Here is a 27,916-nt window from a genome sequence, read left to right as displayed (position 1 = left end):
GGCTCCCCTTCCTCAGGCGGGAGGGGGGGCGGACACCCACCTGCTCCCCGGAGGCCTCCAGCCTTCAGTCCGGCGGGGCTTTCCTCGCCCGCAGGGTGGGAGGGAGACGGAGGAGGAGCTGCTGCTGCTGCGGGAGGAAGAGGAAGAAGCCCAGCGATTAATCGGCCTCCCGTGCTGGGAAAGCCGGGCGGGCGCCAAGGCCTTCGGATCCCCGCCTCCCCCGCCCCGAGATCCCCGCGGGCCCCGCTCACCGGGCCAGGCGGCCGGAAGTGGCGCCTCGCCCTGTGGGTCGGCCAAACGGTCCCCCGGGCGCCGCAACCCCCGGGCGGAACCTTCGCTCGGCGGGCGGCAGAACGACGTCCCCGCGAGGCAGGGCGGCGTCCGGGCCGGCGGTCCTGTGCTGCCCTCTGGCGGCCGCCCCGCGCAGCCTGGGCGGTGGGACGGGAGGCGGCGGCGGCCCCGCTCGGCCTGGGGCTGCCCGGGAGGAGGCGGGCCGCTTCACAATGGTCGCCCGGGAGACGCGGCCCGGCCCGGCCCTCCGGCAGCTGAAGGCACCCGGGGAGCAGCCGCGCTGACCCACCATGACCGCAGCCCAGAAGTGCAGCTTCTTCCCCCAGGAGCCCTACTACATCCCTGGGTGGGTCCGTGGACGGAGGGAAGCGATGTAACGCCAGGCTCTCCGCAGAGCCTCCCCCCACAGGAGCAGTCTACCTGGCTGTCTTCTAGGGAACCTTGGAGGGCTACCCGCCAGGCCTTCTTCACCTGAGCCCCTTCCAAAGGCTTCCTGGCTTCAGGATTAGGTTGACTTTCTCCCCCCAAATGTTGCTCCCCGTCCCTTTTCCCCTTGCACCCCTTTATTTAAACCTTTTATTGGATTTCCGAAAGCAATAAAATTGCCATGGGCAGAGCTCTTATATTGGGGCCAAGCGACTTGGAGGGATGCTAAATGAATGCCGTTTTTCTGGCATGCTGACGTGTGGATTCCTTGGTGCCTCTCCAGATATGGAGGCTTTTACCCTCAGGTCCGCTACCATGTTGGGCAAAGCTATGGCAGAACCACCTCCAGGATGCTGACCGACCCCGAGGTCCGCAAGAGCCCCTGCTCCATTCTCACACCTTTGAAGAGGCCCAAGTTCACAGAAGACTTCAGTCAGCAGAAGCTCCCTGCGCCAGACAGGTTGGATCAGGGCCAGTCCTACATCCCAGGATACACAGGTGAGCCCCTGAAAGGAAGCTGTGGCCCAAGTGGGCGAGGTGGCTCCTCGGGTGTCTGGGGCGACTCCTGCTGGCTCTTCTGCTCGGGATGGACGAAACAAGAGGACGGAATCATGGCACAGTAACACAGTCAGAACTGCAGATCTGGCAAAATAATAGAAATTCACAGAAAAATGTTATCCTACCACCAAAAAGATCCTCTTACCAAAACAAAAAGAAAAAACCCTGCTTGCTCCAGAGTAGCACTCCATGGGTGGATGATGTCAGGAATTAACCAAGGGGCTTTCTGCCCATGGAGGGCAGGGCTTCACCCTGACTGCCAGCTGCCCATCCCTACCTCCTTTTTTCTGGCTTTGTAGGGATCCCCAGAATGACTGAAAATGTTTTCTGGCTCCTTTCAAGGCTGAATTTAGGATGTTGGTTTTCTCCCTTTATTTCCCCCTCTAGGATTTGTACCCTACAGCGGCTGCTTTCCTGCTCCAAGCCAAGACTTCCAGCACCCTTTACCAAGGATTCTTCCCCTGCCTGAGCCTCCTCGATGGGCAGAAGCCCATGCAGCACCACTGGCAGCTCAGGGAAAAGTCATCCCCTATCATCCCGGCATCCGGCTGGCCTGTGGGCCCGGGTGGAGGCAGTTTGCAGCCACAGCCCGCTCACAATTCTCCCCAAAAGCCGAGCAAAGGTTTCTCTGCCATCCAGACATTGCGCTGGTGTGTGGTCAGGAGGAGCGCCGAGGGCCTTGCAAGGCTGGCATGTCCTTGGTGTGCGGACAGGGCTGGAGGGGGCCTCCTTGCCGTGCAGGAAATGATCAGGTAGGTGCTCAAAAACAGACCATGAGATAGAGACCAGCTGTAATGAGCAGACCACAGTAGGGGCACCTAAATCCTGGGGCAATTCTCATGTTGACCAAGGTGCAAATTGCAGTCAAGATCTTTGTCCACCCTCAATGGTAGACAGCTATTCCTGATGGTGTTGCCCCCAGTGAGTACAACAGCTTCTGTAAATATTGGATTGGGAGTGTTAGGTCTAGCCCCTTACCCCTGAAGCCCAGAGGGAGCCACAATTTCCTCATGAACCTGCCCAGAACATGAGACCAGCTAGAGCCCTTCTGACAATATTCATTTGCACTTATGGGAAGGAGTCTGGGGGTTGGGTTTTTTTGCACTTTAGTCCAAGAAACTTACCACTTGGAACTCAAGAAAGGAGGTTTGCTGCCCTCAACTGGCTTTGTGCCTAATCAGGACTAAAACTCATTTCCCAATGTTTAGCCTGAAGCCTTAACAGCCACAGCAACCGGCTTCTATTGCTTTGGAAGGTAGTTGCGTTTTTCCTGCAAGAAGTCAGGCACAATTGCTTTTTTGTTCTTCCTTTGGGTCTCAGCCAACCAGGACCGAAGGAGTGCCTTTACCACTGGTAACAGAAACTGTGGATGTCAGGCGGTTTGACCGGACCCCCAGGATGGATCTGCCCAATCTCATTCAGCGAAAAGCTATTTCAGGTAAACTATTGGCAATGGTGAAAGTCTTCCTTCCCTCACCCAGAGTGCTCCCTGGTGTAGGCTCGGCTTCTTTAACTTTAGAGAAATGGGATCAGGAAAAGCACATTGAAGCACATGGGGCTCTTTCCTTTCTGAGAAAATGAAACCACATTGAGCAATGAAGCAGTTTTTGAACTAACAGGATGCTCCTCCCTGCCCCAAATCTTCCCCAATGCCTCAGCCAGTGCACCCTCCCCCACCTTCAGCAACTTGCTCTAGCATGCCAATTTGGGAAGTGTTGGATGGAACACCTGCATCTGCCTGATGCCCTCCAGGCATGCCAAGGAGGTGGCCAGGAGTTCTAAGAGCTGAAGCGTAATTCATGGAAATTACGCGAACAGAGAAAATGTGCACCCCAAGGTTACCTTCAGCCCCTTCCCAGTTCTCATTAGGCAAGATTGGTTTTTAAAAAGCCACAGCCTCACCCCCACCCTTGTTCTGGGCCTAGAAGGCATAAGAAGGGTTGTAGCCAGTCACTTTGGTCCTGACCAGCTCCCTGGAACCTCTTTCACAGGATATGCTGGATTTATCCCATGCTTCAGCTGGATTATGGGCGTCAACTACCTGAAGGGAGTGAAAGATGCCATGAATAATTTTGATAGAAACCAGGTAAGACTGGGAGAGGGAGCAGGGCCCATCATTCCCTAAAACAGATGAAACAAACTGGTCTCCAGAACTAATTTCCTACCTAGGGAAGACTCCTGGCCAGGGGTCCAGCTTGACAGCCCTTTCTCTCTTGCAAGGCTACATCTGTGCAGCAAAGGGCGGGTGACACATGCTGTAGCATCAAATTTAGCCAATCCCAAAGCAAGCTTTCCTGCCTAACGCTCGATTGCCCTTCCTCAGGAAAGGCTGAGAAACCCCATGTATAGTTTTGGACAGCGCCTGCCCCACACTTACTGGCCCAACACAAAGATCTACAACAGCAGAGGCCTGGTTCCATTCTACACTGGGTTTGTGCCAAGTAAGTGATGGGACCTGTCAAGACAAATTTCTCCCCTCCCCATTAGCTCCTGGGGCAGTTGAGGTGTATTGAATGTAAAACATTTGTTCCCCTCTGGCTACACAGAACTGAACACCAGAGTTCAGTGAGCAGCTGCAATTTGGCTCAGGCTGACAGTTGCTTAGTCCTAGTTATGAAACATGACGAGCAAGATTACTGGCAACACTTTTTGTCCATCTTCTGGCCAGTAAGATCCTTTGCAATCTTTAAAAAAACACTGTTCTGTGACTGTTTCTGCCAGCTGAAGTTTTACTTGCAGGGAAAGGACAATGAAGTCTTTACACCCGTCCCCTTTTAACATACCACTCAATCCTACTGTGTTGCCACATGTCAGAAAGAACCAGTTGGAGCATGCAGAGCTGCTGACTTGGGGCTTTTCTCTCTCTCCCCCCCTCCATGCAGCTATCCGTGAACATTATGCCCTAACTTTTGGGAACAGCACTCGGAAAGCTTATTATGATGAAGTACAGCGGAGACAACATACAGGTTGAAAATGCTTTTAATGCCCGTTCAACATCAGACAAGCAACATAAAGAAGACGCAGCACACATAAACAGAGGTCTTGAACAAATAAAGTTTGCAACACCTTTGAACAGAACAAACAGGTGTGACTTTCCTCTCAGTCTCTTAAGCTGCTTCTTCCTCTGCTTCCTCTTCAAACTCACCCTCTTCCTCGGCTGTTGCATCCTGGTACTGCTGGTATTCCGAGACCAGATCGTTCATGTTGCTCTCGGCCTCGGTGAACTCCATCTCATCCATGCCCTCCCCAGTGTACCAATGCAGGAAAGCCTTGCGGCGGAACATAGCTGTGAACTGCTCGGAGATGCGCTTGAAGAGTTCCTGGATGGCAGTGCTGTTGCCAATGAAGGTGGCTGACATCTTAAGGCCACGAGGAGGGATGTCACAGACGGCGGTCTTCACGTTATTGGGAATCCACTCCACAAAGTAGCTGCTATTCTTGTTCTGGACATTCAGCATCTGCTCATCCACCTCTTTCATCGACATTCGCCCACGGAAAACTGCCGCAACCGTGAGGTAGCGCCCATGGCGGGGGTCGCAGGCTGCCATCATGTTCTTGGCATCAAACATCTGCTGGGTGAGCTCAGGCACCGTCAGGGCACGGTACTGCTGGCTCCCACGACTGGTCAGAGGAGCAAAGCCAGGCATAAAAAAATGTAGCCGAGGAAAGGGGACCATGTTGACTGCCAGTTTGCGCAGGTCAGCATTTAGCTGGCCTGGGAACCGCAGACAAGTGGTCACTCCGCTCATTGTGGCAGACACCAGGTGATTGAGGTCGCCATAGGTAGGAGTGGTCAGCTTCAGGGTCCGAAAGCAAATATCATACAGGGCCTCGTTATCAATACAATAGGTCTCATCTGTATTCTCCACCAGCTGGTGGACCGAGAGAGTGGCATTGTAGGGCTCAACCACCGTGTCTGACACTTTGGGGGAGGGGACCACGCTAAAAGTGTTCATAATCCTGTCGGGATATTCTTCCCGGATCTTGCTGATCAGGAGCGTTCCCATGCCAGAGCCAGTGCCACCCCCCAGGGAATGTGTGAGTTGGAAACCCTGGAGACAGTCACAGCTCTCGGCTTCTTTCCTTACAACATCCAGCACAGAGTCAACAAGCTCGGCCCCCTCGGTGTAATGGCCCTTGGCCCAGTTGTTGCCTGCTCCACTCTGACCTGCAAGGGAGGGGGAAGCGAGTAGGAGAATGAAGACCCATTAGAGGAGCCCCTAAGGGGCTTCAGTCAGAATTGTGCACAAACACAATCACTCAGCAGGAGCAGCAAACGGCCCACTTAGATGGCAGCCCACTTAGATGGCAGCGTTTGGAAGCCCCACCTTTGCCAGTGACATCGCCTCTGCCTAGCGATGCTCTCGTCCTGCTTGAGCAGCTCTTGGCACGTTTAGGGCTGGAAGACCAGCGCGCCTGCCTGGAACACTCCTGAAATGGGGCTCCCTGCAAACCAGCCTCCGTGGGCCCTTCCCCGGCCCTCCCTCCCGAGAAAGGCAGCAAACACCCCCCAAGACCCGCTTAGCTCACCTAAACAAGCGACCCCTGGAGCCCCTAACCTCAAGTCCCCCCATCCCAAGGGGCAAAGGAGGAAATGCGCTGCGCCCTTCACTTGGAGGCCGTGCGGGGTGCCCCACCTGCCCCCCCCCCAAACCGTCGCCCAGCCGAGCATCACCTACCGAAGACGAAGTTGTCGGGCCGGAAGATCTGCCCGAAGGGGCCCGAGCGCACCGAGTCCATGGTGCCCGGCTCCAGATCCACCAGCACCGCCCGAGGGACGTACTTGCCGCCTGCGAAGGAAAGGCCAGCTCAGCCGCAACATCCGAAGCCCCCTCGCCCTCTTCCCGTCCCGCTGGGCCCCTCGCGAGCGTCGGCGAGCTCCGAGCCCCTGCGCCGGCAGACTCACCGGTGGCCTCGTTGTAATAGACGTTGATGCGTTCGAGCTGGAGGTCGCTGTCGCCGTGGTACGTGCCGGTGGGGTCGATGCCATGCTCGTCCGAGATCACCTCCCAGAACTAAGGGCGGGAAAGCGGGGAGAGCTATGAGAAGGCGGCGCGGGAAGCCTCCCGAGCCCCACCCGGCCTCCTCGTCCTTCTTGGCCGGCTCGGCTCACCTTGGCGCCGATCTGGTTGCCGCACTGGCCTGCTTGCAAATGCACAATCTCCCTCATGGCGTCGGAACCGACGGGCGGGATCGGCCTCTTCTCTCCGGTCCGGGCAACAAGACGAGCAACGCCGACTGCACGACGAATACTAGCTGCGTCAAGGTAACGGACGGCTTTATATACGAGGCGCAAGAAAGGGGGCGGAGCTGCGTAGTCTCCCTCTCATTCCACCTTCCCCGTCATCCGTCTTGCTGATGATGATTGGGCGAAAATGCTCCAGCTGCCCTAGGGATTGGGCGCTCGAGATGCCAGTCTTGATCGAATACCTCCCCGCGCTTGAACGGTTTTTTTTAGCGCGAGGACGTTCTCCCTCGAATTTTCTATTGGAACGTTACAACGGTCGCCCGAGACTCCGCCTCCTCCTCGCGTTGCTTCTCCGTGCCGCCTACCAACGGGGAAAGAAGAAAAAAACCCGAAGAAGCCTCTTCTATTGGATGATTTGAATGACTGACGGAGACCTCTAATTGGCGGCCGAGAGGCGTCTCCTAGCAAAACGGTCGTAGGGGGAAAAATACCCGCGCGAATGTAGGCGCGAGAACCTGTTCACTACGGCGACTACGTTAAGAGCGCAAGCTCCCCGCGCACTGCGTTGTCGGCGTGACGGTTGCGGTGGACGCCGTAAACAAGCCGCTCCTTAGCAACGGGGCTCCGTTGCCTTAGCAACGCCTCTAGGGCAGCTGACAGCATCCTCCACAATGGAGACCCAGGGCTGTAAACAGGCCTCAGCCGCCTTGAAGCACCCTGATTTTCCTGTCAACTGCTGCCGGTGAAAGCAAGTCCCAGGCCTGCCTGGAGATCCTCCTCTCCAACCATGTCCTCCCCTTCCCGGGTTCCCCAACTGTATTCCCATTGTCCCCTGCCAAGAAAGCGATGAAGATGCCAGCTGGGCAGAGGCCAAAGCCTGGGCCAGGAAGAGCCAGGAGGAGACTGCCAGTGATCAGCACTCCGCTAGTCCTTTCAGGATTATGTACCGTAGCTCAGTTTCCAACTTAATAAAGCTGCACTTTTTTCCTTGCAATACAGTATATTTTAGGAACATGTTGCTTTTTAATCCTCACATTAAAATTGCACTAAGGATCAGAATTTTTCTTTGGAGGGAGGCAAAATGCAACGTTTTAGAACACGCCAAGCCAAGCTTCTCACAACAAACGGGTTCTATCTATGGAACACACAGTAAAATCAACCGACGAGGAATTAAAGCACGGTTTAATAGGAAAGGGGGGTCCCTGTGGTTCCTGCGAGAGGAGCCACTTCACAGCCCAAGGACTCCGAGGAAAAGTTCATACGGCGCAAAAGCCCATCTTCGGGATGAGTCTCCTATTCCACTTGTTCGTAAATGTGATTGTCGTGTCTGTTAAACAATGAGATGGAAAAACAAGCCAGTATGATACGTTGCCTGTTTTTTAACACTCCAGGACATATTTTACACACAAGATTGGTGGGTGGACAGAATGATTTTAAGGGAACAGAACAGCATAAAATGCTTTCAGCAAAGATTTACACCAATACAGGGACAGTTCTCCTTTCAGCTCCACTTATAATGGTTCCAAACAAATTTGCATGCTAGATTGACATTTCCTTCAAGCTGTCCACTACACCATCAAGTTCCCTTTCCTGACCAGTTCTGCCCAGTTCAGATCCCATTAATGCAGATGTGAAGCTTAGATGCATGGCTTTTCCCTTCTTTATGGCTTTTAAAGGCATGATTGTACAAGTCTACCCTCTTCTCCCCAACGCTTTGTCTCCTGAAATCTAAGTTTCCCTCTTACCATTTTGGGTCAAGTAGGAACATATTTGGGGAAACATTTCCACACAAAACAGCTGATCCAGCCTGCCCACCTCCCACAGTCCCAGGAAGTGCTAACTTACCCTGGAGGTGTCGTCCCAATCTCTGGAGAGCCTCCCGTTCTGAGAAGGAAAGAATGGTAAAGAGCATCCTATTAGGAAAGGTGCTAAATAACCAGGACTTCTCGAAATATCTGGGATAGGAAAGCCGAGAGCTTCCTGTCTCCTTCCCTTGGGCAGCAAAGGGGGGGGGGGCAGCTCAGCAGCTGCAAAGAGGCTGGGAGTGAGCAGGGGACCACCTCTTTCTTCTGATCAGTTACCAAAACTCTAGCTGCTCTTTAATCACTGGCTAAAGGTTCACAGAGATGACATTCAGGCGCAAAGCCCCTTTTCTGCTTGGCCTCAGTTGACATGGCCATGCTACAATTCCCCCGGGCATCTAATTGCTAGTAGTAGTAGTTACATAGCCTTGATTGTCATTGTACATCAGGTATACAACGAAATAGTTCCTTTTAGGTCTCTGCAGGAGGAAGAGCTCAAAAAAGGGAACACTCCTTTCATCCCACAAAACTTACACAGGTGTAGGGCCTGGCTCTTCCACGGTCACGTACTTCTTTACCGAGGGAGGGCTGAAATACAGATGGATCCTGCTGGATGAGAGCAGTCAACCAGGCACCCAGGTGTTGGTGGTAGCCAAGGTGCCTTCGAGATGTCCAAACTACAATTCTCTCACTTCTGTTCCTCCTTCCCAGCCCACCGACAAACCTACTGATGGGCAGCTACCGGACACGGAGGTTCTTGTAGCTTGTATTAGTTGTAGTTAGTATTAGTATTAGTTGTAGCTAATACTGCCAGTTCCAACTGCAAAGTCCAGATGCAAACAGGCTCCTCAGGAGCAGAACACACAGGAAGTTTACCTGGTAGCTCACAGGTATAAGTGTGCATGCAGACAAGCTTTTCTTAAGGGGTCAGGCACATTGATAAAAAATGAAACACTGAGCATTTTTTAGTAAAAATTTCCAGTTTCTTCTACACGAGGTCAGCTCACGTGATCCCTTGTTAAAGGAGGTTCTAAATAGGACAGGCATGGCTTTAATTGTCACCTCTTTTATCAAAGAATTTAAAGCTTCATCCTAGATCCCTCACACTCACCTTGAAAAGGGCTGCACCTTGTCGGGAGTCATGTACTCCTTCTCTGTGGGGGCCCTGGAAGCAGAAGGAAATGATTGCAGAAGCCAAGGAGAGAGGGGGACGGACCGCAAGGCCTGGGCTACCTAGAGAGCATCCGCCAAAAGGATCCTAAGCCCAGATGAAGAACCTGCCCCTGGCTTTTAAAGAGCAAATACATTCTGCCCAGGGCAAGCCCACCCACCCTCCCTGTTTTCCCAGCCCCACCCTGCCTTCTTCCTACTTACTTGGGTGGCGATGACGCGCTCACATTCTGGTAGTGGAGTTTCTGACGGGTCCTGAAACGAAAAGCACACAAGGAATGGCCATTTGGCTGGAGCTGGACCTCCACATGACCACTGGTGCTTCTGGCTTAGCAGAGAAGGCACCCTCGTGATCGTTGGTTAACTCTAACTTTGACTGCCATTCCTTTAAGTGGAAGTGGAGGAAGCTGAGACTGGAGAGAATGGTTGCTGGGCGAAAAGAACTTGGCCTGAGCGAGAAACCATCCACTCCTAACCTCCTCGCTCCTTCAAAAAAGGCTGCAGCGCCTGATTTTTCATGGTGCGAAGAGAAGCCAAAAGGTGCTCTGCTTCTCAGCAGTGGCCCCAGGGCACATTGAGAGCGAGCCTCCTTCGGTTCTGAAAGGGGTTGAAGGCCTTTTCCTCACTAGTGCCTCACAAGATCCCCAAATAGGGTCAGAGAGCACAACTTTACCTCCAAGCAAGCCCTTTCTCTATATATTTGTCTCCTGTTAAAACAGCATTTCTCGCCTTGAGAAGCCCAAACAAGACATAAAAACAGCCCTGAAGGAGTTGCCAAAAGAGATGCTCTTTTTCCAGGGCATCCTTTCCCTTCCCATCTTCTCTCCATGACCCACCTGGGACCAGGATTCAGCTCACTGACACTCAGGTAGGCATCCTCTGTGGTATTCCTGAGGGGCGACAAGAATGGGCTTCAGTGCTCCAGCAGAGAAAGGGGCCCCATCTCCTCCCACCTCACCCCACCCTTGAATTAAGCACCCAAATCCCACATGGGGGGGGGGAGCAGTCAAGAGCTCTGGCTGTTTTCTGAATCAGCTAAATACATTTCTCCTGATTAAAGCCATGTGCCCAAAATTAATTGTGCTAATAGACCCTTTCAAGACCTCCTTGGTTTCTGCAAAACATTCTCCCCGGTAGCTTTAAAGCTGTCCCTTGGAGACTACCCGGTGGCCAAACTCCACACTGAAATAGTTGCTAATAGTGTCTGGGCTATAAAGGAAGATCCTCTTAAAACCAGGCTCCTCTGAGGCCAATGCCAGGGCTGTTACTCACGGGGTGGCTGGATGGAGGCGATCCGAGCCCTGGGGCTTCATGGCCATGTACGTACGCTCTGGGCGGGGAGGTCTGCAAGTGGAGGGCAAGAATGTAAGGGGCCTGCGTCCATCTGTGGCACACACTTCCCCTCCCTCCCTCCCTCCCTGAGGCCTGGGGGAGAAAAAAGCATCAGACCAAGCTTTAGGCAAGGACCAGGTGTCTGAGCAGACAAAACCCTCAGCTGGCCAATCCGTTTCCTTCATGTTTAGATGAGACTGCACTTGAAACACCCCACAACTTCAGTTGCTCAACCTTGACTACCCAGATCTCAACACACACACGTTGCACACACAGACACACCCTTGGTCTGATTCACTTACGGGATAGGAGGAAGGGTCCTCCTGGAAGAAGGGTAACCGTTTTTCCCTTCCTTCCCGGTTTTCCTTGAGAGAAACAGAGAAAAGGCAGAAAAACACTGGGGAGTGAGACTGAGGCACCGAGCAACTCTGGGCCGTGAGATTAATCCTCTGGCCGGCAGGCTTTGCTTCACCCTCTCCACCTGGGAAGCCTTTGGTCCTCCGGCAGAGCCAGGAGGGAGGGCAAAGGGCAGGGCGGTGGAATCTGCTTGCAGTGACTGCAGAGCCCCGGGAAGATCTGGCTGCTTCCGGCCCCTAGGCGGCTCCTGCAGCAGGTCGGCAAGGCCAGAAGGATGGAGACCCGGCGACCAGAAGAGGCCAGGCCTTCCCTCCGGCCTGCGAGACTCACCTTTGCTTATCCATTATCCGTAAGATGCAGACGGCCACCACCAGAAGGACCGAAGTGGAGAAGAAGCCCAGGAAGGCCAAGGCGGCCACAATCACTGCCAGGGTCCCTTTGGCCAGCACTTCAGGACAGCTGCCCTCGGCTTTGTCCGCTGAAGGCACGCGGAGAGAAGCACAATCAGGGGCAGGAGGGACACCCTCTCCCCCCTCCAATTCTTCTGTGGACGGATGTCCTCTCTGCACTTGGGGGCAGCAAGAGACAGAAAGTGTCCTCCGAGGCCGCTTCCTGCCCTCCCAGTGAGTTCTCTTCTTGGTTCTCAGAGGGGGGGGGAAGCCACTCTTATTCCTACTCCTCCAAATGTAGGAGCAAAGCCACATCCAATTCCCCAGGCCACAGGAAGGGGTGCAAAAGTCCTCCCTCCCCAAATCACAGACAGGAGGGAGAAGCCCTTACTGGGGATGGAGATTTGCCGGTGGCTAGCTTCCACGTGCTTTTCCGCGTCTTCGGGATACTGTTGGGATAGCAGAGATTCATACCAGGCCCCCCGCTGAGGCAGGATTTGCATTTTAGGTCCCTTCCCTTCTTCCAGGTCTCTTCTTCTGTCACCCCCACAGCACAGGGAGGGGGGGCTGTTACTTGCCCACTTGGGAGCACTGAGATTCAAAGGGTGCAGCCGCCATGGCCCCCCAAATCAGGTTGCCATAGGGGACATTTAACAGCGAGTGCTCCAAGAGGCTGACCTTCCTCACGGCCCTTCGAACAATCTGCTCTCTGAATCCTTTGTCCTCCTCCTCCTCCTCCTCCTCCTTCAAGGCATCTTTCGGAGAGGCAGTTATTTTCTTTTTATGTTTTGGGTGGAAACTGGCTAGATGATCTCTTGAGGCCTCTACCCTGCTCATTCTCACTGCAAATCAACAGAAGAAGAATTCTGAATGCAAAAATGGATGCAGGAGATTTGGCCTGTGTTCTTCCCATGGTGATCCTTAACACACACACATCTATATTTTGTGCGTTTGTCTCCCCCTCCAGTTGTGGGCTGCTTACAGATATCTCACATTTTGATGCCTACCGGGGTTACAAGCACACCCAGATTTAAAGCCCAAATCCTTTGCAGCATGTCTGTCCCCAGGCTTTCTTCCCAGCCCCAAACCCCAGTTGGATGATCAGCTCCATTACTCACATGAAGCTAAGGAGAGGACGCTTACAACGAACAGGCATGCTGGTTGCATCCTGGAGCTCTGAGCCCAACCTCTCACCATTCCCAGGAGCCCTGAAAACATGCCAGGCCCCCAGCTAGACAGGAAATCCAAGAGTCTCTGTGACCTCACAAGGTCCCAGAACATTGGCCAGCCAATGGGCCTCTCTCCAGCCCAGCTGCAAGCAGTCCCCCTCCTCCTCCTCCTCCCAAGGAAGCCTCAGAAAGCTGCCTCAGTCCCTCACCACAAGTCCTCCAGGGCAGCCGGTTCTCCTTCATCAACTGCCTTCGAGAGCTCTCCATCTCCCCAGCATCCGATTCCTTTCGGCCTTCCTGCCAGGCCAGGCCGGTGCTTGGTGACAGGCATTTGGGGACTTAAAAGGCGGCTTTGCTGATAGTCATGTCAACCAAGAGAACCGCTGACGGTTTCCTTTCCTTCCCAGAGCCACCGGCCTCCTGGGGACCACACCCTAGCTCCTGGGATTCCCCAGAGAGGGGGACAGGAGGGGGAGACCACGGCCCTTGGCAAAGGGAGCTGCCCAGAGCTTCGTTCCTTTCCCCACCTCTCCCGGTATCACGTCAGTGAAGAGGCTGTACTCATTGGCAAGAAGGATGTGGTAGGAAACCCACCCCAGGTGGGCAAGGAAGGGAGAGAGGCCCCTCCCGCTAACCACCCCAGCCATGGCTCTCCCCAAAAGACTCTGCAGAGGGGCTGAAGGGAAATGTTGGCAAGGAACCGAGTTGCCAGGGGGAGAAAGCCAGCCCGATTCATGGAGAAAAAATACATCACAGTACCAATGGCTCACAGAAGCCACTTTATTATGAACCAGGAAATCCACCAAAATAAATGTTTTGCTGCAGCCCCTTGGGCTGCACAGACACACACACGCACACACACACACACGCACCATGGCCACATGCACCAAGGCGAAGCAAGGTAGCACCACGGGCCAGAGTCTGAGGGTGGCCCACACCTGTCAAGCCACCCGGAACGGACAGATCAGTTGCAGCTTTTGTGCAAGCGATAGACGCCCCCCGAGAAGCCGAGCTGCTGGTCCTGGACCTTCCTCTGGAGGAAGGCCTGCAGCTCCTGGATGTCGATCTCGGCCACCATGGGGCTCGTCATCACGAAGATCTTCAGCATGCTGTGGATGCGCTCCAGGGGGAGGCTCTCCAGGTTGGTCAGCATGGCCTGGATGTAGGTCCAGAAGAGCTGTGAAGGGGACACGAGGACACAGAAAGAAGGACGAAGGCAAAGGTTAGAACGCTTGTGGCTGAACAAAGCTGGGCTCTGGCTCAGGTGCTTCTGGGATCCAGCCAGCCCTCAGCGGGAAGGCTACCATTGTGCTGGACAAGGGTGGGTCACTCAACCGAGGGCTAGTGCTCAGAGCCCAGATGCTCTCAGGGTTCCCCTCCTTAGCCAGGATGGTGAGTCCTGGGCCACTCAGGGAGGCCTCCTCCTTCCCCAGATGAGCACCTGCAGCTCCTCCTCCTTCTGGTCCGCCTGGGAGGCCATGGCTGAATCCCCCTCCTCGTCGCTATCGATCAGCACCACCTTCTCGCCCTGGTCCTTCAGCTCCTCCTCGATCACCGTGAAGGTCCCTGGGGGCTCCTCCCGCAGCACCCCTTGCTGCAGCCAGAGGGTCATCTTGCGCCGCAGGGAGGCCGCAGGCACCTTCAGAGCCTCACTCAGCTCCTCCAAGGTCCAGGTGCCTGCAAAGGAGGCACCCACCCTGCTTAATGCCCCCATAAGGAAGGCTCCCCAAGGAGGGGAGCCAAGGCTTCGGGGCGGAGGCAGCACTTCGCGTAGAGAGGCCCAAGGAGGACCTCCTGGTAGGAAACCTCCCCTTCATCCACCTCGACGCTGCCAAATGCGTCCCTCCCCCGGTTGCCACGTATGACCCACGCCTGTGCACGTACGCATACGTATCTGCGGGCCCTTCCACGGAAGACTGGAGGGCAGAAGCCAGAGGCTTTCAGGGAGACCTACTTTTGCCCTGGAAGTGCAGGATGACGGCTGCGTGCACTGGCGACACAGACAGGGAGAGCGTGCGGTCTGCCAACTCCACCTCTAGGTTCACCAAGCCCAGGTGATGCTTCCAGTTCAAGGTCCTCATGGCCTGCGAAGGAGCCACCGAAGAGATTTACGGTTACTCAGCTGAAGGACCAGGAGCTCCTGGCCGGCGCCCCAACCGCCACACGTCTTGTTCCGCACGGGAGAACATGGCAGGGTGTCCTGGGCGAAGGGAGATGGCAAGGAAGGAAGAGCCGAATCCTAGAAGGGAGCTAGGCTGTACCCGGAGGAGAAACAGGCGGCCTCCTCCGTGGCCAGCTGCAGAAGAGGCCCATGGCTGAGCTTCCTGCAGACGGAGGACTCGCCTACCTTCAGCTTCTCGTACTTCTTAGCGTAGGCCTCCATGGCCTCCTTGATCTGCCCTGGGAGCTCCAGCTTCTCCTCCTTCAACGCGGGCCAGAACTCACTGGAGAGGATGATGGCCACGAGGCTGAAGGGGGGCCTTTCCTGCTCAGGCAGCTTCTGCTCCTCGTCACGAATGTTGGCATTGATGCGCCTGGAGTCCCCCATGTCCTGCGTGGGAGGGATGGAAGGAACGGGGGCAGCCGAGCTCAGCTGGCCAGGCCGCAACGGGGCCTTTCTGTGAGCCGAGTTAAACCAGCCTTCGGAGGGACCCGGGTGGTCTGGCAACGTCTCTATGGGGAGCACCTACTTTTAGCATGACCTCGCAGTAGTGCATGTGGGCCTCTCCAAAGCGCAGCTTCAGCAGTTCCACATTTCGGATCTCCCTGAAGCGAGAAGGAGGAGGAGGAAGGGCTGTTGCCAAGGCCTCTGCTGCTCCCATTCTGCAGAGGAGACTCTCTGCTGGCAACGGCAGAGAGGCTCCACCTGCCCCACAATCCCCGGCCGGCTGCAGCAGAGCAAAGGGAGGCCTCGGCCGGCTCTGCCTCAGTTGCGGGATCTCCTGGGCCTCACCTCTCGGCACTGTAGTTGAACTGATGCAGCAAGCGTTCAGCCAGCAGAGTGCGGTACTCATTGATGAAGATCTCCTTGCTGCCGTAGATGCTCACCAGCAGGCTGATGATGTCCGAGGAGCGGCGCTTGGAACTGGACTTCCCTGGTAGGAGGGGGGGGCGTGTGGGCAGAGACCAGACGCATCACAGACCCGGTCCCCATCTCCCACTGGTGTCTTCCAACCGCAGCCTCAACTCACCTGGATCGGCATCGACCGGATCGGGCACCCAGTCCTCAGGTTCGGACCCCTCGTCCTCGCTTTCTTGGCCATTCTCCAGCGTCACCGGGTCAGCTTTGGAGAGCTCATTGGCCAGGTCAGCCGATCCTTCAGCATCCCCCGTCAGGCCTGCCACAATCTGCCGCACAGTATCCTCCCTGGTCCTGTGGGGGAGCGGCCGATGGTGAACCACCCAAACTAGAGCCAGTCACCCCGACATCACATCAGGGAAGGCCCACCAGCCCCTCTTCCTCACCTCAGGTATTTCCGGATGGGCTCACAGGCCACTTCCAGGATGACCATGGAGGAGTCCAGCTCCCGCAGGGCTTTGATGGCTGAGATGTAGAGGGTGATGATGTCCGAAGTGTTCACCCCTGAAACAGAGAGGAGGAGGAGGAGGAAGGGGGGTCTAGATGCCAGACTCCCTCAGGGAGGAAACGCTGGGTAGAAGGAAGGGCCTTGCCGTCACCCACCGGGATGGAGGAGCCGTAGTTCCAAGGCGCTTTTCAGGGAGGTCAGGAGCTGCTGCCGCTGATTGGTCCTTTCCAGGCAATACTTCAGGTCTTCCACTGCAGGCTTCGACTCCGGGAAATCTGTAGCAGAAACCCGGGAGGAGGGAGGCTCAGGAAGGGCACCCAGCGCTGGGCATTTTGGAGGGGAGGGGGTTGCCCTGTTCTGGGTCAGACGCTCAGCGGCTCCCACAGGGGCTCACCGCGGATGATGCTGAAGAGCTCCTCGATGCGCATGCTGGCATACAGGCGGTAGAAGAACCTCTGGACGTGGCACCGCCAGCGCTTCAGGGGGCTGCTGGGCAGGGATGCCCCGGTGCTGTCTTGCAGGAAGACCCTGCTGAGCCAGCCGATGACCTTCTCGATCCACTGGGGAGGGCACGGAAGGCGCCGGCCCTTAGCCAGGAGGGTCGGCGGGGCCGGGAGACCCCTCGCCCCTCTCCCCGCGGCGCCCCTCGCCCGCCCACCTCTTGGAACTCGCCGAGGAAAGAGCGCTCGTACTCGCCCCGGCAGCGCCACTCCACGCGCTCCTCGATCATCCCGTGCAGCACGTGGGTCACGGCGTCGGCGCTCACCCGCTCCAGCAGGTTCAGCTCGTGGCTGCGGGGAGAAAGGCCCCGCTCAGCGGCCCCGCCGGCCCCGCTCCCGACCCCCGCCCGCCGCTACTTACAGGATGGCGTTGAGCTGCTGGAACTGCTCCATGGCCAGCGGGCACCAGCAGCGCTCCTCCCCGCAGCCGCAGCCCCCGCCGCCCGCCTCCTCCTCGGCCCCGCCGCCGCCGCCGCGCTGCCGCATGTAGATGCGGAAGCTGCGGCCGTAGAAGCGGCGGACGGCCTCGCGGAAGTCTGCGGGGGGCGCGAAGAAGAGGACGGCGCGCAGCAGGGCTCCGGCTCTCTCGCGCGGGCCGCCCGGGCAGCAGCGCCCCGCCGGCCGCGCCCACTCCTCCAGCAAGCCCAGGCCGCGCAGGTAGGGCTCCAGGCGGCGGCGCAGCAGCCCGAAAGCCTCCAGTAGTCGCCGCGAGCACGGGGGCTCCCCGCCGGCCCGGCCCCAGAACTCGGGCGCTAGTCGGGCCTGCAAGTCCCGCTGCAGCACCTCCAGCAGCCACTCCTCCAGCGCCGCCAGCAGCCCGTGCCGCGCCAGCACCGACGCCGCCGCCCGCAGCTCCTCGCCCGCCGCCGCCGGCCCGGCGCCCTCCGCACCCAGGCCCAGCGCGGCGGCCGGCACCAGGCCGGTGCTGAGGGCGTGCCAGGCGGCCGAGAGCTCCATCGCGCGGGCCGGCGGGCGGGAAGGCGGCCGTTGGAGGAGGAGGAAGAGGAGAAGGCGGAGCCGCCGGGCGGGAAGGCGGCCGGGCGGAGAGAGCGGTGGCGGCGATGACCCAGCAAGGCGCGGCGCTGCAGAGCTACAACAACGAGCTGGTCAAGTGTAAGGCTTTGGGGGGGAGCGTGGGGGGGGTAGGAGCGGGGGTTGTTGGGGGGGGGGGCTCGAGGCGAGGGTCCCTGAGCCCTGAGCGGCGCCCCCCGCAGGCATCGAGGAGCTGTGCGCCAAGCGGGACGAGCTGAGCCGGCAGATCCGGCAGGAGGAGGAGGAGAAGGCGAAGCTGCAGGGCGACCTCCGCCAGCTGACCGAGCGCCTGGCCCGCATCAACGAGACCCTGGCCCACAAGATGGCCTCGCGCAACGAGTTCGACAAGACCATCGCCGAGACCGAGGCGGCCTACATGAAGGTGAGAGAGCCCGGCCGCCCCCAGCCTCCCCGCGCCCGCCCTCCTTCCTCCCGCCGCGGCCCGGCCTGACCAGGCGCCCTTTCCCTCCCCAGATCCTGGAAAGCTCGCAGACGCTGCTTAACGTGCTGAAGAAGGAAGCCGGGAACCTGGCCAAAGCCACCGAGTCCAAGAGCCTCCCCGCCAAGGACAGCTGAGGGGGTCTGGTGGGGGGGGGGGGAAGCGGGGACCACCAAATAAAAATTTTCTTGGATTTCTCAAAAGACTCTCCTGCAGCTTTCAATTGGGGGGGGGGCATAAGGTTTAGCAATAGCAAGGATGGAAGGCTGAGTCAACCTGAGTCGGTGAGATTTGAACCACCGAACTGCAGAACTAGCAGTCAGCTGAAGTGGCTGCAGTACTGCACCCTAACCACTGCGCCACCTTGGCTCCTTACAGGGGGGCATGGGCCTTTCAGGGTCCCCTGGGCCCTTTTGCAACCCCCTTCACTGTGAAGCAGGTGGGCAGCAAGGGGGAGAGGGGCTCCCAGCAGCTGCATCACTGGTGGCCCCGTTGCCTGGCTTTCTTTGGGACACCCAGCCGTCCAGGTCTTTAGAAGGGACGTGGCCTTATTTATTATTTTGAAATGTATTTGCTGCCCATCTCAGTTTGAGGCAACCCTGAACTCTGAAGGGGAATTGGTGCTACCTTTGACTGATGCAACATACACACCCCTGGCGTCTCCGGCCCTGCAGCTGACTTGGAAACAGCGAGAGGCTCCTGCAGTGCAGGGAGAGCGAAGGGACAGGTAGAGGAGGTGGAAGCTGTAGCTACAGCCGTCCTGGCAGCACAGGTAAATGCAAACAGCAAGGAAGGCTCCTCTGTAGGCATCCTCCCTGCCTGCTGTTTGCTCTGCCTACAAGTGGGCCTGGCCTGAAGAACACCTGAAGCCTGGTTAGTTTTGCCTAGCGAATAGAGATTTGTCTCCGCCGTTCAGCTTCCTTTCCCTCCAGCCTTCTCTGCTTCCCCAGCTCCCCTGATCATGGATCCAGCAAAAGGGGCAGATGCTACAGGAATCTGAAGGTTAAAGTTGGTCAGGCGGGGATCTCGCTGCAGGTTCATGTTGCAATTCTGCACACACAGATATACCAGCTGCACAAAACAGCCAAATAAATCACTCAACGGCAATCATGAAGAAATCACTTGTGTGGTTTAATGAACCTGGGGAGCCCAAAGTGACACCATTCAAAGGCGGAAGAGGAACGTGTACAGCAGATTCATTCCTCCAGCGGAGGACCCAGCGGAGTGTAAGATCAAAGCCCCAGCTTCCTCCATTAATAAACAATTAAGTGCAAAACATACAAGAGTGAATTAACTTGTTTTGATTTAAGATACTAAAGAGAAAGAAGACGCACAACTAGTCTCCGGGAGGCTTAAAACGCGGTCCTTTCGTCACAGGAGGCTCCTCCGCGTGGCTGAGCCCCGGACACAAAACACAACATCCGGCTCTTGCCTGGAGTGTTACTGAAATGCTAGTGACAGTGTTTTTACTCTGGTTTCCACAACCTGAATGCAGTGCTGGCCAATTAATCAGAAAAATAATCATCCTTCAGAGGATCCGACCAGCTGCTTTCTGGAAAATACGACGGCAAAAAGGTTATCGCTGTACTTTGGAGAGGAAGGATCGGAGGGCCAGGAGCCTCCGTCCCTTCTCCCAAGATTCAGGCTTGAGCTGAAAAACTTGGCTCTTAAGAGCTGAGCAGGGGAAGAGCCCCCAGCAGCGAAGCAGCACTTAAGTGGCACCGCGGGTGAAGGATTGGCCCCCTGACCCAGAGCTTCATGCAGACACAGGAACTCTGAAAGCCTTGGTTACCAACACTTTGGATCTGGCAAGGAAAACGTGTGAGGCTCAAAAAAAAAAAAAAGACTACAAGGATCACCAATTGCCAACTTTCTACAGGATTCCAGTTGCCGCTAGATGCATCTAAGAGACCGCTGTACCGGCTGAGCTCCTGCACGGTTTGGTCACAGAACTGCAAGCAACAGGTTAGGGCGCCTATTTGCAATTGGCCCTTTGGGGAACTGGAGTTTCCATTTAAAAGTAACAAGAGTCCACTAGTACAGTTAGTCTATTAAAGGCAGCAGTGTTTGTCATCATTTGCCCAGCTGAAAAACCCAATGGCCACTTCCGCTAAGTGTTTGGAACACGATTTCCCCAAGGGGAGCCCCGAGACAATATTTTCCGTTGGGTTGCAGCTGGCTTGCTTGTTTGTTCGGCGGCGGCTCGTTGCTGAGCCGCCTTGCGCACATCTGGCTGGAGGGAGCAGCTCAGCCTAGTGGCTCAACAGCAGTCTGAGCATTTGGCGGCCTTTCAGCATCTGGCCACTTCAGGTGCTTGTTTGTTTTCTCAGTACAGGAAGGCTGCAGGTTACAAAAAAAAAACCCAAGCTGCCAAAACGAGAGGTGCATTTGAACGTGAGGGGCCCTTCGGGGCATCTCAGTACCTGAGGAGGGAAGAGAAGTTTGGCTTCGTGCGCCACCTTTGTCTCTCCGGGTACCTGGTGGGGCAAAGGTGCCAAGGATATATTTCTTCAGCGGCGCTCAGGACTCAGAAGTAGAGGGCAGGTTCGCTACTGAAGTCAGAGAGGTGGCTTTTTTCAGAAGGGGTGAGCTGTGGGGAGACAAAAGGTAGCTGCCATGCTGCTTTTTTTTTCCCCCCAGAAAAGTAAGTCAGTAAGATAGATCTTTATTACGGTCAAAGACCAGCAATATACATTTGTCTTTACACTATATTAAAAATACTAACATTAAGATATAATTAAAAGTATTTACATTAAAAGCGGATAATAACATTATGGTCCAAAGATTGTTAAAGGTATGTCCAGATAATTGGTACAAGATGGTACTATACTGTAGCCAATTTTTTTCTTATGGACATTGCAGCAGCACAGAGCTTTGCCACTGCAGACGTGGTAACCGGGTTAGTGTCCTGGAGGAGAAAGCCTAGATAAACATTGTCTGCCCTCCCTGGCAACCTCTCTAATAAGGGGAGAATATGTGCAGACCTACAAGCTCTGTATAGCTCGCAGTGTAATAGAACATGTGAATTGTCTTCCACTTCTCCTTCACCACATATACAAACGTGTTCTGCTGTAGGTGTTCTCTTATACCTGCCCTGGAGGAGTGCTGAGGGAAGAATGTTAAATCTGGCTCTGAAGAAAGCTATTCTTTGTTTTGGAGAGATCAGGTCATTCAGATATCTTGCTGATTCCCACACACCCTGTTTTATTCTGTCCCTACTGTGGAGAGGCAACCTATTTAATTCTTCTTGGAACTCCATGTCCCAGAGAAGAGAAATGCAACAAAGCAGAGCCCTGTGGCCCCGTAGAAAGGGCACCCATTTAAAACTGGAATGACGTTGATGCCAAGTCTTACCTGTAGCACCAGTTTTCTTCTGAACCTTGCCTGCTACCTCTGCTTTATTGCAGACAAGTTTATTTTGTTCGCACGTTAAGAAGCTGCCACCCACTGATACCTCCCCACCCCCACAGTTGCAGGCAAAAAGACAAAACACGCCTGCCCAAGTCTTACCATGGCCGTCTGGTCAGTCTCCTGTGGAAGGGCTCCGACGCTTGAAGGCAACTTCTGGTGCAGTTGCTCCTGCCACTTGTTGAAGCCCAGGGAGTGCTTTGGAATGTAACCGGACAAACCTAGCAGAAAGGGTGAGTGCCCAGAGTCAGTAGAAGCACGAGGGGAAGACTAGGATGGGATGGGGCGAGCAGAGATCCCAGACGGTGGAAAGTCGTCATCCTCTGCAAAATCTCTACTGAGATGGAGGTGGAAGTTTAAAGTTTCAACTTCCTGAATTTATTTCCTTCTATCTTAACTGGGGATGCCGGTGCTTTAACTGCAGGGGCTTAATATCTGCTTCCATTCCTGGATGTGGAAAGCACCGGATAATGGTGTCATTGCCTTGCCCAACTCCCCTTCCAAAAGAGTCGTCATGACTGGGGAATCTGCCATAGCTTCAACCCAAAAGGTTTTGAAACAGGGTAGAAAAGGAGAGGCTTACCTGAGTTGACAGCAGTGTTTGCGCGAGGAATGCGGAAGGCGGGCGTCTCATCTACTTCTGTGGCGTATTCCTCCTCCTCTTCCTCCTCTTCCACCATTAAGGAGCCCTCAGATGGATATTCAAACATGGTTTGCAAGCTGGCCTCGTTGAAGGATATTTTCATCTGAAGGAACAAGGAAGAAGCTGCTTTGCAATTCCACCTCAAGTCTCAAAATTTCTAGCTTATTCCAGCAAGAATCCTTCCGTACTTTTGATTTCTGTAGCCATCTATGTCAACTGGTGAGGAGGTAGGCGAAGCCTCGCTTTTCAGTGGGAATCAACAGGCAGACCGAGGCCCTTCAGGAAGCTTCCCAAGAGGATACAGCAGATTCCCATATTTATTGATATCCCTCCTTTATTATTTTTACAAATAATTCGAAGCAGTGAGCATATCTAACACATCACCGTCCTCCTTCTATTTCCCGCACAACCATAATCCTCTGTGAGATGGGCTGGCCCAAAGTTCACCCAAATAGGACAGGGCGCAAAACTCAGAGTTTGCTGCTTTCCAGCCTAGTGCCTTAACCACTAGGCCAAACTACGAATCACTTTTGCTCCATTTTAGAACCCCTCCCCCCCATCATCTTCACTGTCGCCACTAAGAGTCTTGTTTTAAAGCAGCTACTTTAAAAATAAATTAACTGTGTCCCAAACAAAAGCAATCTCGTTTAAAATAAACATCAACAGGGAAGCTTACAATGCTCACTTGTGCCCATTTAACTTTTTAATCCAATTTCAAGCATTGAAAAAAAAAAGCAGAAGGCCAGTCCTCCAGCTAGGGAAAATACTTGACAAGCTGCAGTCTTGAGGTCCTCATGGCAATGGCCAAATGTCCCCGTTCCACAAGAGAGAACTAGAACTTGAGGAAAGCAGGCTTGGCACTGAGCTTAAAGCCTGTGAATGATTCATACAAAAAGCTTTTCGGTTTGTGTAGCCTCTGCAGCGTCTAATGGATAACTATTTTGTCATCATCCGTGCAAAAAGTCAGTTTTCCCTTGGTTCTCACCACTACTTCCAGGAGTTTCCTTATTTATCTCTCCCTGGATCATCATTTTGCAATCAAATGCAAGCCAACACTGGGCCAAAATGCCAGAATGTCCTTGTGCAAGAAAGAAGGCCCTTAAAGTGATTGTCTTTCGGCCTGTAATCAACACCCTGAAGGATCCTGCAAGCAGAGCAGGATCAGGTGCCACTGGGGAGATCCAAGTTTCAGACATTTCAGGCAAGTTTGCTCACACACACACACACACACACACACACACACACATTTTCTAACTCAGAAAGCATCTCCCCAAAAGAGATACTGTAAATATTGATTAAAACTGAACAGCAAGCAAGTTAAAACTCCTTTGACTGTGGCCAACTTCCAGTCCACCAGATTTTACTTTAAAGCACCAGGGTGGCCTGGAGATTAAGACAGTTGACCAGGAGAGAGGGGTCTTGGGCCCAAGCACGTCCTCAGTCTGGGAGGACTCTGGACGGCCCCTCTCTTTCTCCTTCACAAGAGCTCCTGCCAAGAACTACAACGGCTACTTGAACTCCAGGAAGGAGGACAAGAGAAGGGCAACCATCATCATCAAAAACTAACCGAAGTTCTTTGAAACTAGTCCTCCTTGAATGAAGTCGGCAGGTTATTTTCTGGCCAATGGGTATCCTGTGGGCATAAGAGTAATTTCCAGGAATGTTTTATCATTCTTCTAGTTCTTCTTCCAGCAGGACCTCCTATCAATGCCCCTGTGTTTTCTTTGTTGACAGCAGCCTGAGTTCCCAAGCCAAGAGCCAGTAAGGGACAAGAGCCTTGCAGGAGCTGATCAGAAGCAGCACAAAGGTGGGGGGGGGGGCAGGCAGGTTTCCCTCTGGCGACTTATATAAAAGGCAACCTCAGCCGGACAGGGGGAAGCTCTTCCCTTCCACACAGCTGGAAAAGGAGGAGGGGGGCATAACAGGCAGCCAGTTGAAGGACAAAGAAAAAAATGACACTAGTCTTCAAAAAGGTGGCACGGAGCTAAGTTCAATTTAAAGATGTTATTAATTTCTTATTCTTTTTTCAAATATATTTTAAACTGTTTTTGTTAAAGATTTATACAGTGTATTGGTTCTGGGAAGTCAGGGGAGGGAAGGTTGGGGGGGGAGGGAGGGAAGTATATTAGGCTTGAGGTTTTAAAATAATATGATTGTACATGTATACTGTTTTCTCTTATTTTCTCTTTAAAACTAAGATATGTCATGTATATTGAAATGGAAGTATAAACACCATTAAAAAAGAATGGAGTTTGCTTAGAAGCTGAAATACACCAAGTGAATGAGAGGAAGAGTGGGAATCAGGGGAGAGAAGAAAGATAGGAAGAGAGGGACAGGAGAGAGGGTGAGGGGGGGGAAGAGGAGGAGAATAAGGAGTGGAAAGAGGAGAGGGGAGAAGGAGAAAGGAAGGGGAAGTAGAGTAGAAAAGGATGATGGAGGGAAGAAAGGAAGTAGGGAGGGGGAGGAGAGGGGCAGAAGAAAGGGGTGGATAAGGCATAAATAGGGTGTATGGAGAGCAGAAGAGCCAATAATTGGTTTTCTTTTTTTTTTTTTCCAGGAGTTGATGGCAAGACGAACTGATGTAATTAATAATTAGTACAATATGATATTGGCTATGTAATAGTATACATGCTATTATGTGTTATGAAAATGGAAAATAAAAAAAAGTTTTGCTTAGAAAAAAGGTGGGACGGAGGCAGGCGGGGGTGGGGGGGTGCGGGAACCTCTTTACAAAAAAAAAAAAGCCCAGCTAAGAAACAGTGCAGCAAAGTCTCAAAGGAAACTTGAGCTGCAAGGAAACGTATACATAAATAATTACCTCCACCTCCTCCTCCAGCCTGACCCTGGATATTGCGTAATAATTCGATCACTTTTACCTCACTTTCCCACCCTGCGTCTGCCACACCCAGTGAGAGGAATCCATACCCATGGTGAGGCAACTGCATGAATCAGAAGGAAACTGGCTCTGTTTGGTTGGGCATGACTGAGTTTGGGAAGTGACAATTCACCTAGCAGTGGCCCAGGTGGTCGAAGAGTCCTAAAGTGAACGGCCTGCATCTCCCATCAGTTTCTAAGCAGTTGCGGAACAGGTCAGTGTGAAAAGATAGGAAGCCACCTATGCCCTGCAGCAACGGCAGATCTCTTTGGTGTCATCTTCAGCCTTGAAGGACATCCCTGATCTGTGTGCATAGCCCAGTGTTTCTCAACCTTGGCCACTTGAAGATGTCCGGACTTCAACTCCCAGAATTCCCCAGCCAGCGAATGCTGGCTGGGGAATTCTGGGAGTTGAAGTCCGGACATCTTCAAGTGGCCAAGGTTGAGAAACACTGGCATAGACTATATAACTCTTTCCGCAAGAGAATCCTTTATCCTCCAATAAAAGCAGAGCATTAAAAGGTCACTATTTTTTTAAAAAAAGAAACTTTCTAAACATAAACAATGCTTGTTTGGATAGGATCCACCACCACTAAATCACAGCGCCGGACCAAAGGACCCCAGGACAAGGAGGGCCCCTTCCTAATAATCCACAAGGGATGGATGACCTTTCCGAGTTCTTGTTTGCTATTTCACACAGGCTAGCTCTGCGCCCGCGTTAAAGTCTGGCCTGTTTATACCATCAGCTACTCGAGGGGGAACAGTGGCATATTATGCTCCCCTGGGCACATGCAGGCAGCTTAATCCACCATTCTAAGGCCCCCTAAAGAACCTATGAGATCGAGAGGCCCTGCGGTAGTTGCACAACAGTGGCCAAGGCTCTCTTGGGGCCAATTCCTGCTCACCTCCGCACTCTGCAAATATTCAGTAGAAGCATAACTGAAATATGAGTGGTCAGCAAAGGCGTCAAACTGGTTTACCTTTTTGCGCCGAATGCCCGATTTGCTCATGCAGGACTTCTTGAGAGAAAGGTAGCCGCCGATCACTTCGATCTCATTGACGGTGGGATAGCGTTTTTTGACCCGACCCGATTCCTGCGGGAGGGCTCCCATCGGCGCTTCCCTTCGGCTTTGCTCCTCTTCCTCCTCCTCCTGCAGCCAGGCTCTGCTGAAGCGCTCCAGGCCGGCCGTGGGGGGCTTCCTTTTGGGCACTACGGTGAAGGTGTTGTTGGTGCGAGTAACGGAGCCAGTGGAAAGGGGCCTGTAGGTGGGCAAGGCAGGCTCCTCCGTCTCCAGAGCCAAGGCACCTTCTCGGGGCACATGGAAACCCTCCAGCCTGGGGCTGAAGACTTTCAAGGGCGGCATGGCTGTTACCAAGTCCTCGTCTATGTAAGTCACGGGCACCGGAGCCTCTGCCGACTTCTCCTCGGGGGCAGCGGGAAGGGCCTCGGCGGGCCGAGGAGGCGCCTTTTTCCGATGGGGCACAAAGAGGAAGGAGTTGCGGGAATTGAGCCGCAGGCTGGCCAAGGCACGCGCCTGGAGGTCGTGAGCAGGGATGGCATCGAGATCGGGCTTCGGGGCTGGGTGGATCTCAAAGGAACAGCTGGAGCTGAAGAGCGGGCTGGGCCGGGGAGGACCGTCTGAGGTTCGGCCGGCCGGAGTGGCACTGGACAGCGGGGACGGCTGTGGCGAGGTCTCAAGGGCAGCGGCAGCCTCGGACTTTGGCTTCTCCAGCTCAGCTTCTGGCGGAGAGGAAGGTGTGGGGCTCCCGGAGGATGGCACGGCGTTGGAGGTGGAGGCCACATCGCGCTGACCGGAACTGCCAGGAGGAGGCGGAGGGGCAGCAGCGCCCTCCTCCTCCTTTGCACCCTCATTACTGAGCCCAGAGATGGCTCGGAGGCGGGGGCGGTGTCCCCGCGGATTCACCACGAAGGAGTTGGAGCCGATTTTCTGCAGGAAAACGCCGGCGCGTTGAGCATCGGGCGGCGGGGCTGGGCGGGCAGCGAGGGTCCCGGCCGGCGGGGGCACCGTCAGGGCAGGGCCGTCGCCTCCTCGACCTTTGCCTTGGGCCGCGCGGTCGAACTTCTGCAGCAGCCGGCTGACCAGACCGGAATCGGGGCCGGCGAGCGGCGGCGCTTCGGACTCATAGACGACCACTTGGGCCGCGCGGATTTCGGTGACGGGAGGGCCGTGCCGGGCGAGCAGCTCTCGCAGCTGGGACCTCTGACGGCCGCCTTCCGCGGGCTCCGCCGCGTCGCTGGACTCGATGATGAGGATGTTCTCGGCGCGGATGGTGCGGATGCCGGGCATGGCCCCGTAGAGCTGCAGCAGCTGCGCCAGGGCCGGGGACTCGGCGGGCGGAGAGCGGGGGGGAGCCGGGACCGGGAACTCGCAGGCACCCCTCCGCCGCCTCCGCCGCCGCTCGCTCTCCAGGCGCATGAAGGGGTTCTCCCGCAGCGGGCCCAGGCTCTCGGCCACCACCGACCCCGCCTCGACCGCCTCGGAGCTCTGGCCGGGCCGCGGAGCAGAGCCGCGGCCGCGTCCCTGGCCCATGCCGGCCGCCAGTTTGGCCCGCTTCCGCTCCAGAAGGGCCAGCTTCCAGGCCGGCGCCTCGGCCGCCGCCTCCTCCGCCGCGGTCTCCCGTAGGCCGCTCATGGCCAGCCGGCAGCCTCCCACCTGGCCGACCGGCCGCGCCGCCGCCACCGCTGCCTCCTCCAGCGGCTTCCTGGGCTCGCCGGCGATAGCGCCGCCCACCGACCGCAGAGGAGACGCCCCGGAGGAGCGGCCGATCCGATTGGCTGTCGCGGAGGAA

General features: G+C 55.2%; 6 protein-coding genes across 8 annotated transcripts; 2 read left to right on the top strand and 4 right to left on the bottom strand.

Annotated features, from left to right (window-relative positions):
- Nucleotides 1–256: 256 nt before the first annotated feature.
- On the top strand, nucleotides 257–4,648 carry CIMIP2A (ciliary microtubule inner protein 2A). 2 transcript variants are annotated; one of them, XM_087704825.1, is made up of 7 exons: nucleotides 257–637; nucleotides 1,001–1,215; nucleotides 1,663–2,027; nucleotides 2,596–2,713; nucleotides 3,267–3,361; nucleotides 3,599–3,716; nucleotides 4,158–4,648. In XM_087704825.1, exons 1-7 carry the CDS (start codon nucleotides 582–584, stop codon nucleotides 4,244–4,246), a joined length of 1,056 nt encoding a protein of 351 aa, XP_087560951.1. In that variant the 5' UTR covers nucleotides 257–581; the 3' UTR covers nucleotides 4,247–4,648. The 2 variants fall into 2 exon arrangements, with proteins under 2 accessions (XP_087560951.1, XP_087560952.1); XM_087704826.1 differs by lacking the exon at nucleotides 3,599–3,716.
- Nucleotides 4,239–6,547, bottom strand: TUBB4B (tubulin beta 4B class IVb). The gene is made up of 4 exons (XM_014057563.2): nucleotides 6,389–6,547; nucleotides 6,182–6,290; nucleotides 5,955–6,065; nucleotides 4,239–5,443 (listed from the first exon to the last, which is right to left on the bottom strand). The coding sequence occupies exons 1-4, from the start codon at nucleotides 6,443–6,445 to the stop codon at nucleotides 4,383–4,385; spliced, it is 1,338 nt and encodes a 445-aa protein (XP_013913038.1). The 5' UTR covers nucleotides 6,446–6,547; the 3' UTR covers nucleotides 4,239–4,382.
- Nucleotides 6,548–7,629: 1,082 nt separating this feature from the next.
- Nucleotides 7,630–13,323, bottom strand: LOC106541971 (uncharacterized). Of its 2 annotated transcripts, XM_087704828.1 has the most exons (11): nucleotides 12,192–13,323; nucleotides 11,905–11,962; nucleotides 11,455–11,602; nucleotides 11,070–11,132; nucleotides 10,708–10,779; nucleotides 10,272–10,325; nucleotides 9,640–9,690; nucleotides 9,377–9,430; nucleotides 8,800–8,853; nucleotides 8,309–8,347; nucleotides 7,630–7,790 (listed from the first exon to the last, which is right to left on the bottom strand). In XM_087704828.1, the coding sequence occupies exons 1-11, from the start codon at nucleotides 12,348–12,350 to the stop codon at nucleotides 7,757–7,759; spliced, it is 786 nt and encodes a 261-aa protein (XP_087560954.1). In that variant the 5' UTR covers nucleotides 12,351–13,323; the 3' UTR covers nucleotides 7,630–7,756. The 2 variants fall into 2 exon arrangements, with proteins under 2 accessions (XP_087560954.1, XP_087560953.1); XM_087704827.1 differs by having other exon boundaries at nucleotides 11,455–11,962; nucleotides 12,192–12,212.
- Nucleotides 13,324–13,448: 125 nt separating this feature from the next.
- Nucleotides 13,449–17,666, bottom strand: ANAPC2 (anaphase promoting complex subunit 2). Its single transcript, XM_087704822.1, has 12 exons — nucleotides 17,071–17,666; nucleotides 16,868–17,000; nucleotides 16,604–16,769; nucleotides 16,365–16,484; nucleotides 16,148–16,265; nucleotides 15,874–16,055; nucleotides 15,636–15,777; nucleotides 15,373–15,448; nucleotides 15,030–15,233; nucleotides 14,637–14,766; nucleotides 14,124–14,359; nucleotides 13,449–13,859 (listed from the first exon to the last, which is right to left on the bottom strand). Exons 1-12 carry the CDS (start codon nucleotides 17,664–17,666, stop codon nucleotides 13,647–13,649), a joined length of 2,316 nt encoding a protein of 771 aa, XP_087560948.1. The 3' UTR covers nucleotides 13,449–13,646.
- Nucleotides 17,667–17,686: 20 nt separating this feature from the next.
- SSNA1 (SS nuclear autoantigen 1) lies at nucleotides 17,687–18,348 on the top strand. Its single transcript, XM_087704829.1, has 3 exons — nucleotides 17,687–17,822; nucleotides 17,924–18,123; nucleotides 18,216–18,348. Exons 1-3 carry the CDS (start codon nucleotides 17,771–17,773, stop codon nucleotides 18,315–18,317), a joined length of 354 nt encoding a protein of 117 aa, XP_087560955.1. The 5' UTR covers nucleotides 17,687–17,770; the 3' UTR covers nucleotides 18,318–18,348.
- Nucleotides 18,349–19,292: 944 nt separating this feature from the next.
- TPRN (taperin) lies at nucleotides 19,293–27,830 on the bottom strand. Its single transcript, XM_087704824.1, has 4 exons — nucleotides 26,086–27,830; nucleotides 22,172–22,334; nucleotides 21,691–21,809; nucleotides 19,293–20,770 (listed from the first exon to the last, which is right to left on the bottom strand). Exons 1-4 carry the CDS (start codon nucleotides 27,757–27,759, stop codon nucleotides 20,708–20,710), a joined length of 2,019 nt encoding a protein of 672 aa, XP_087560950.1. The 5' UTR covers nucleotides 27,760–27,830; the 3' UTR covers nucleotides 19,293–20,707.
- Between the last annotated feature and the right edge of the window lie 86 nt (nucleotides 27,831–27,916).

This window comes from Thamnophis sirtalis, unplaced genomic scaffold (assembly GCF_051295495.1).
Source record: "Thamnophis sirtalis isolate CommonGarterSnake01/CBP01778 unplaced genomic scaffold, rThaSir2_p1.2 scaffold_2, whole genome shotgun sequence".
NCBI lineage: Eukaryota > Metazoa > Chordata > Lepidosauria > Squamata > Natricidae > Thamnophis > Thamnophis sirtalis.
Note: the sequence above shows the minus strand (reverse complement) of the source record. Positions and strands in the feature narration are given on the sequence as shown.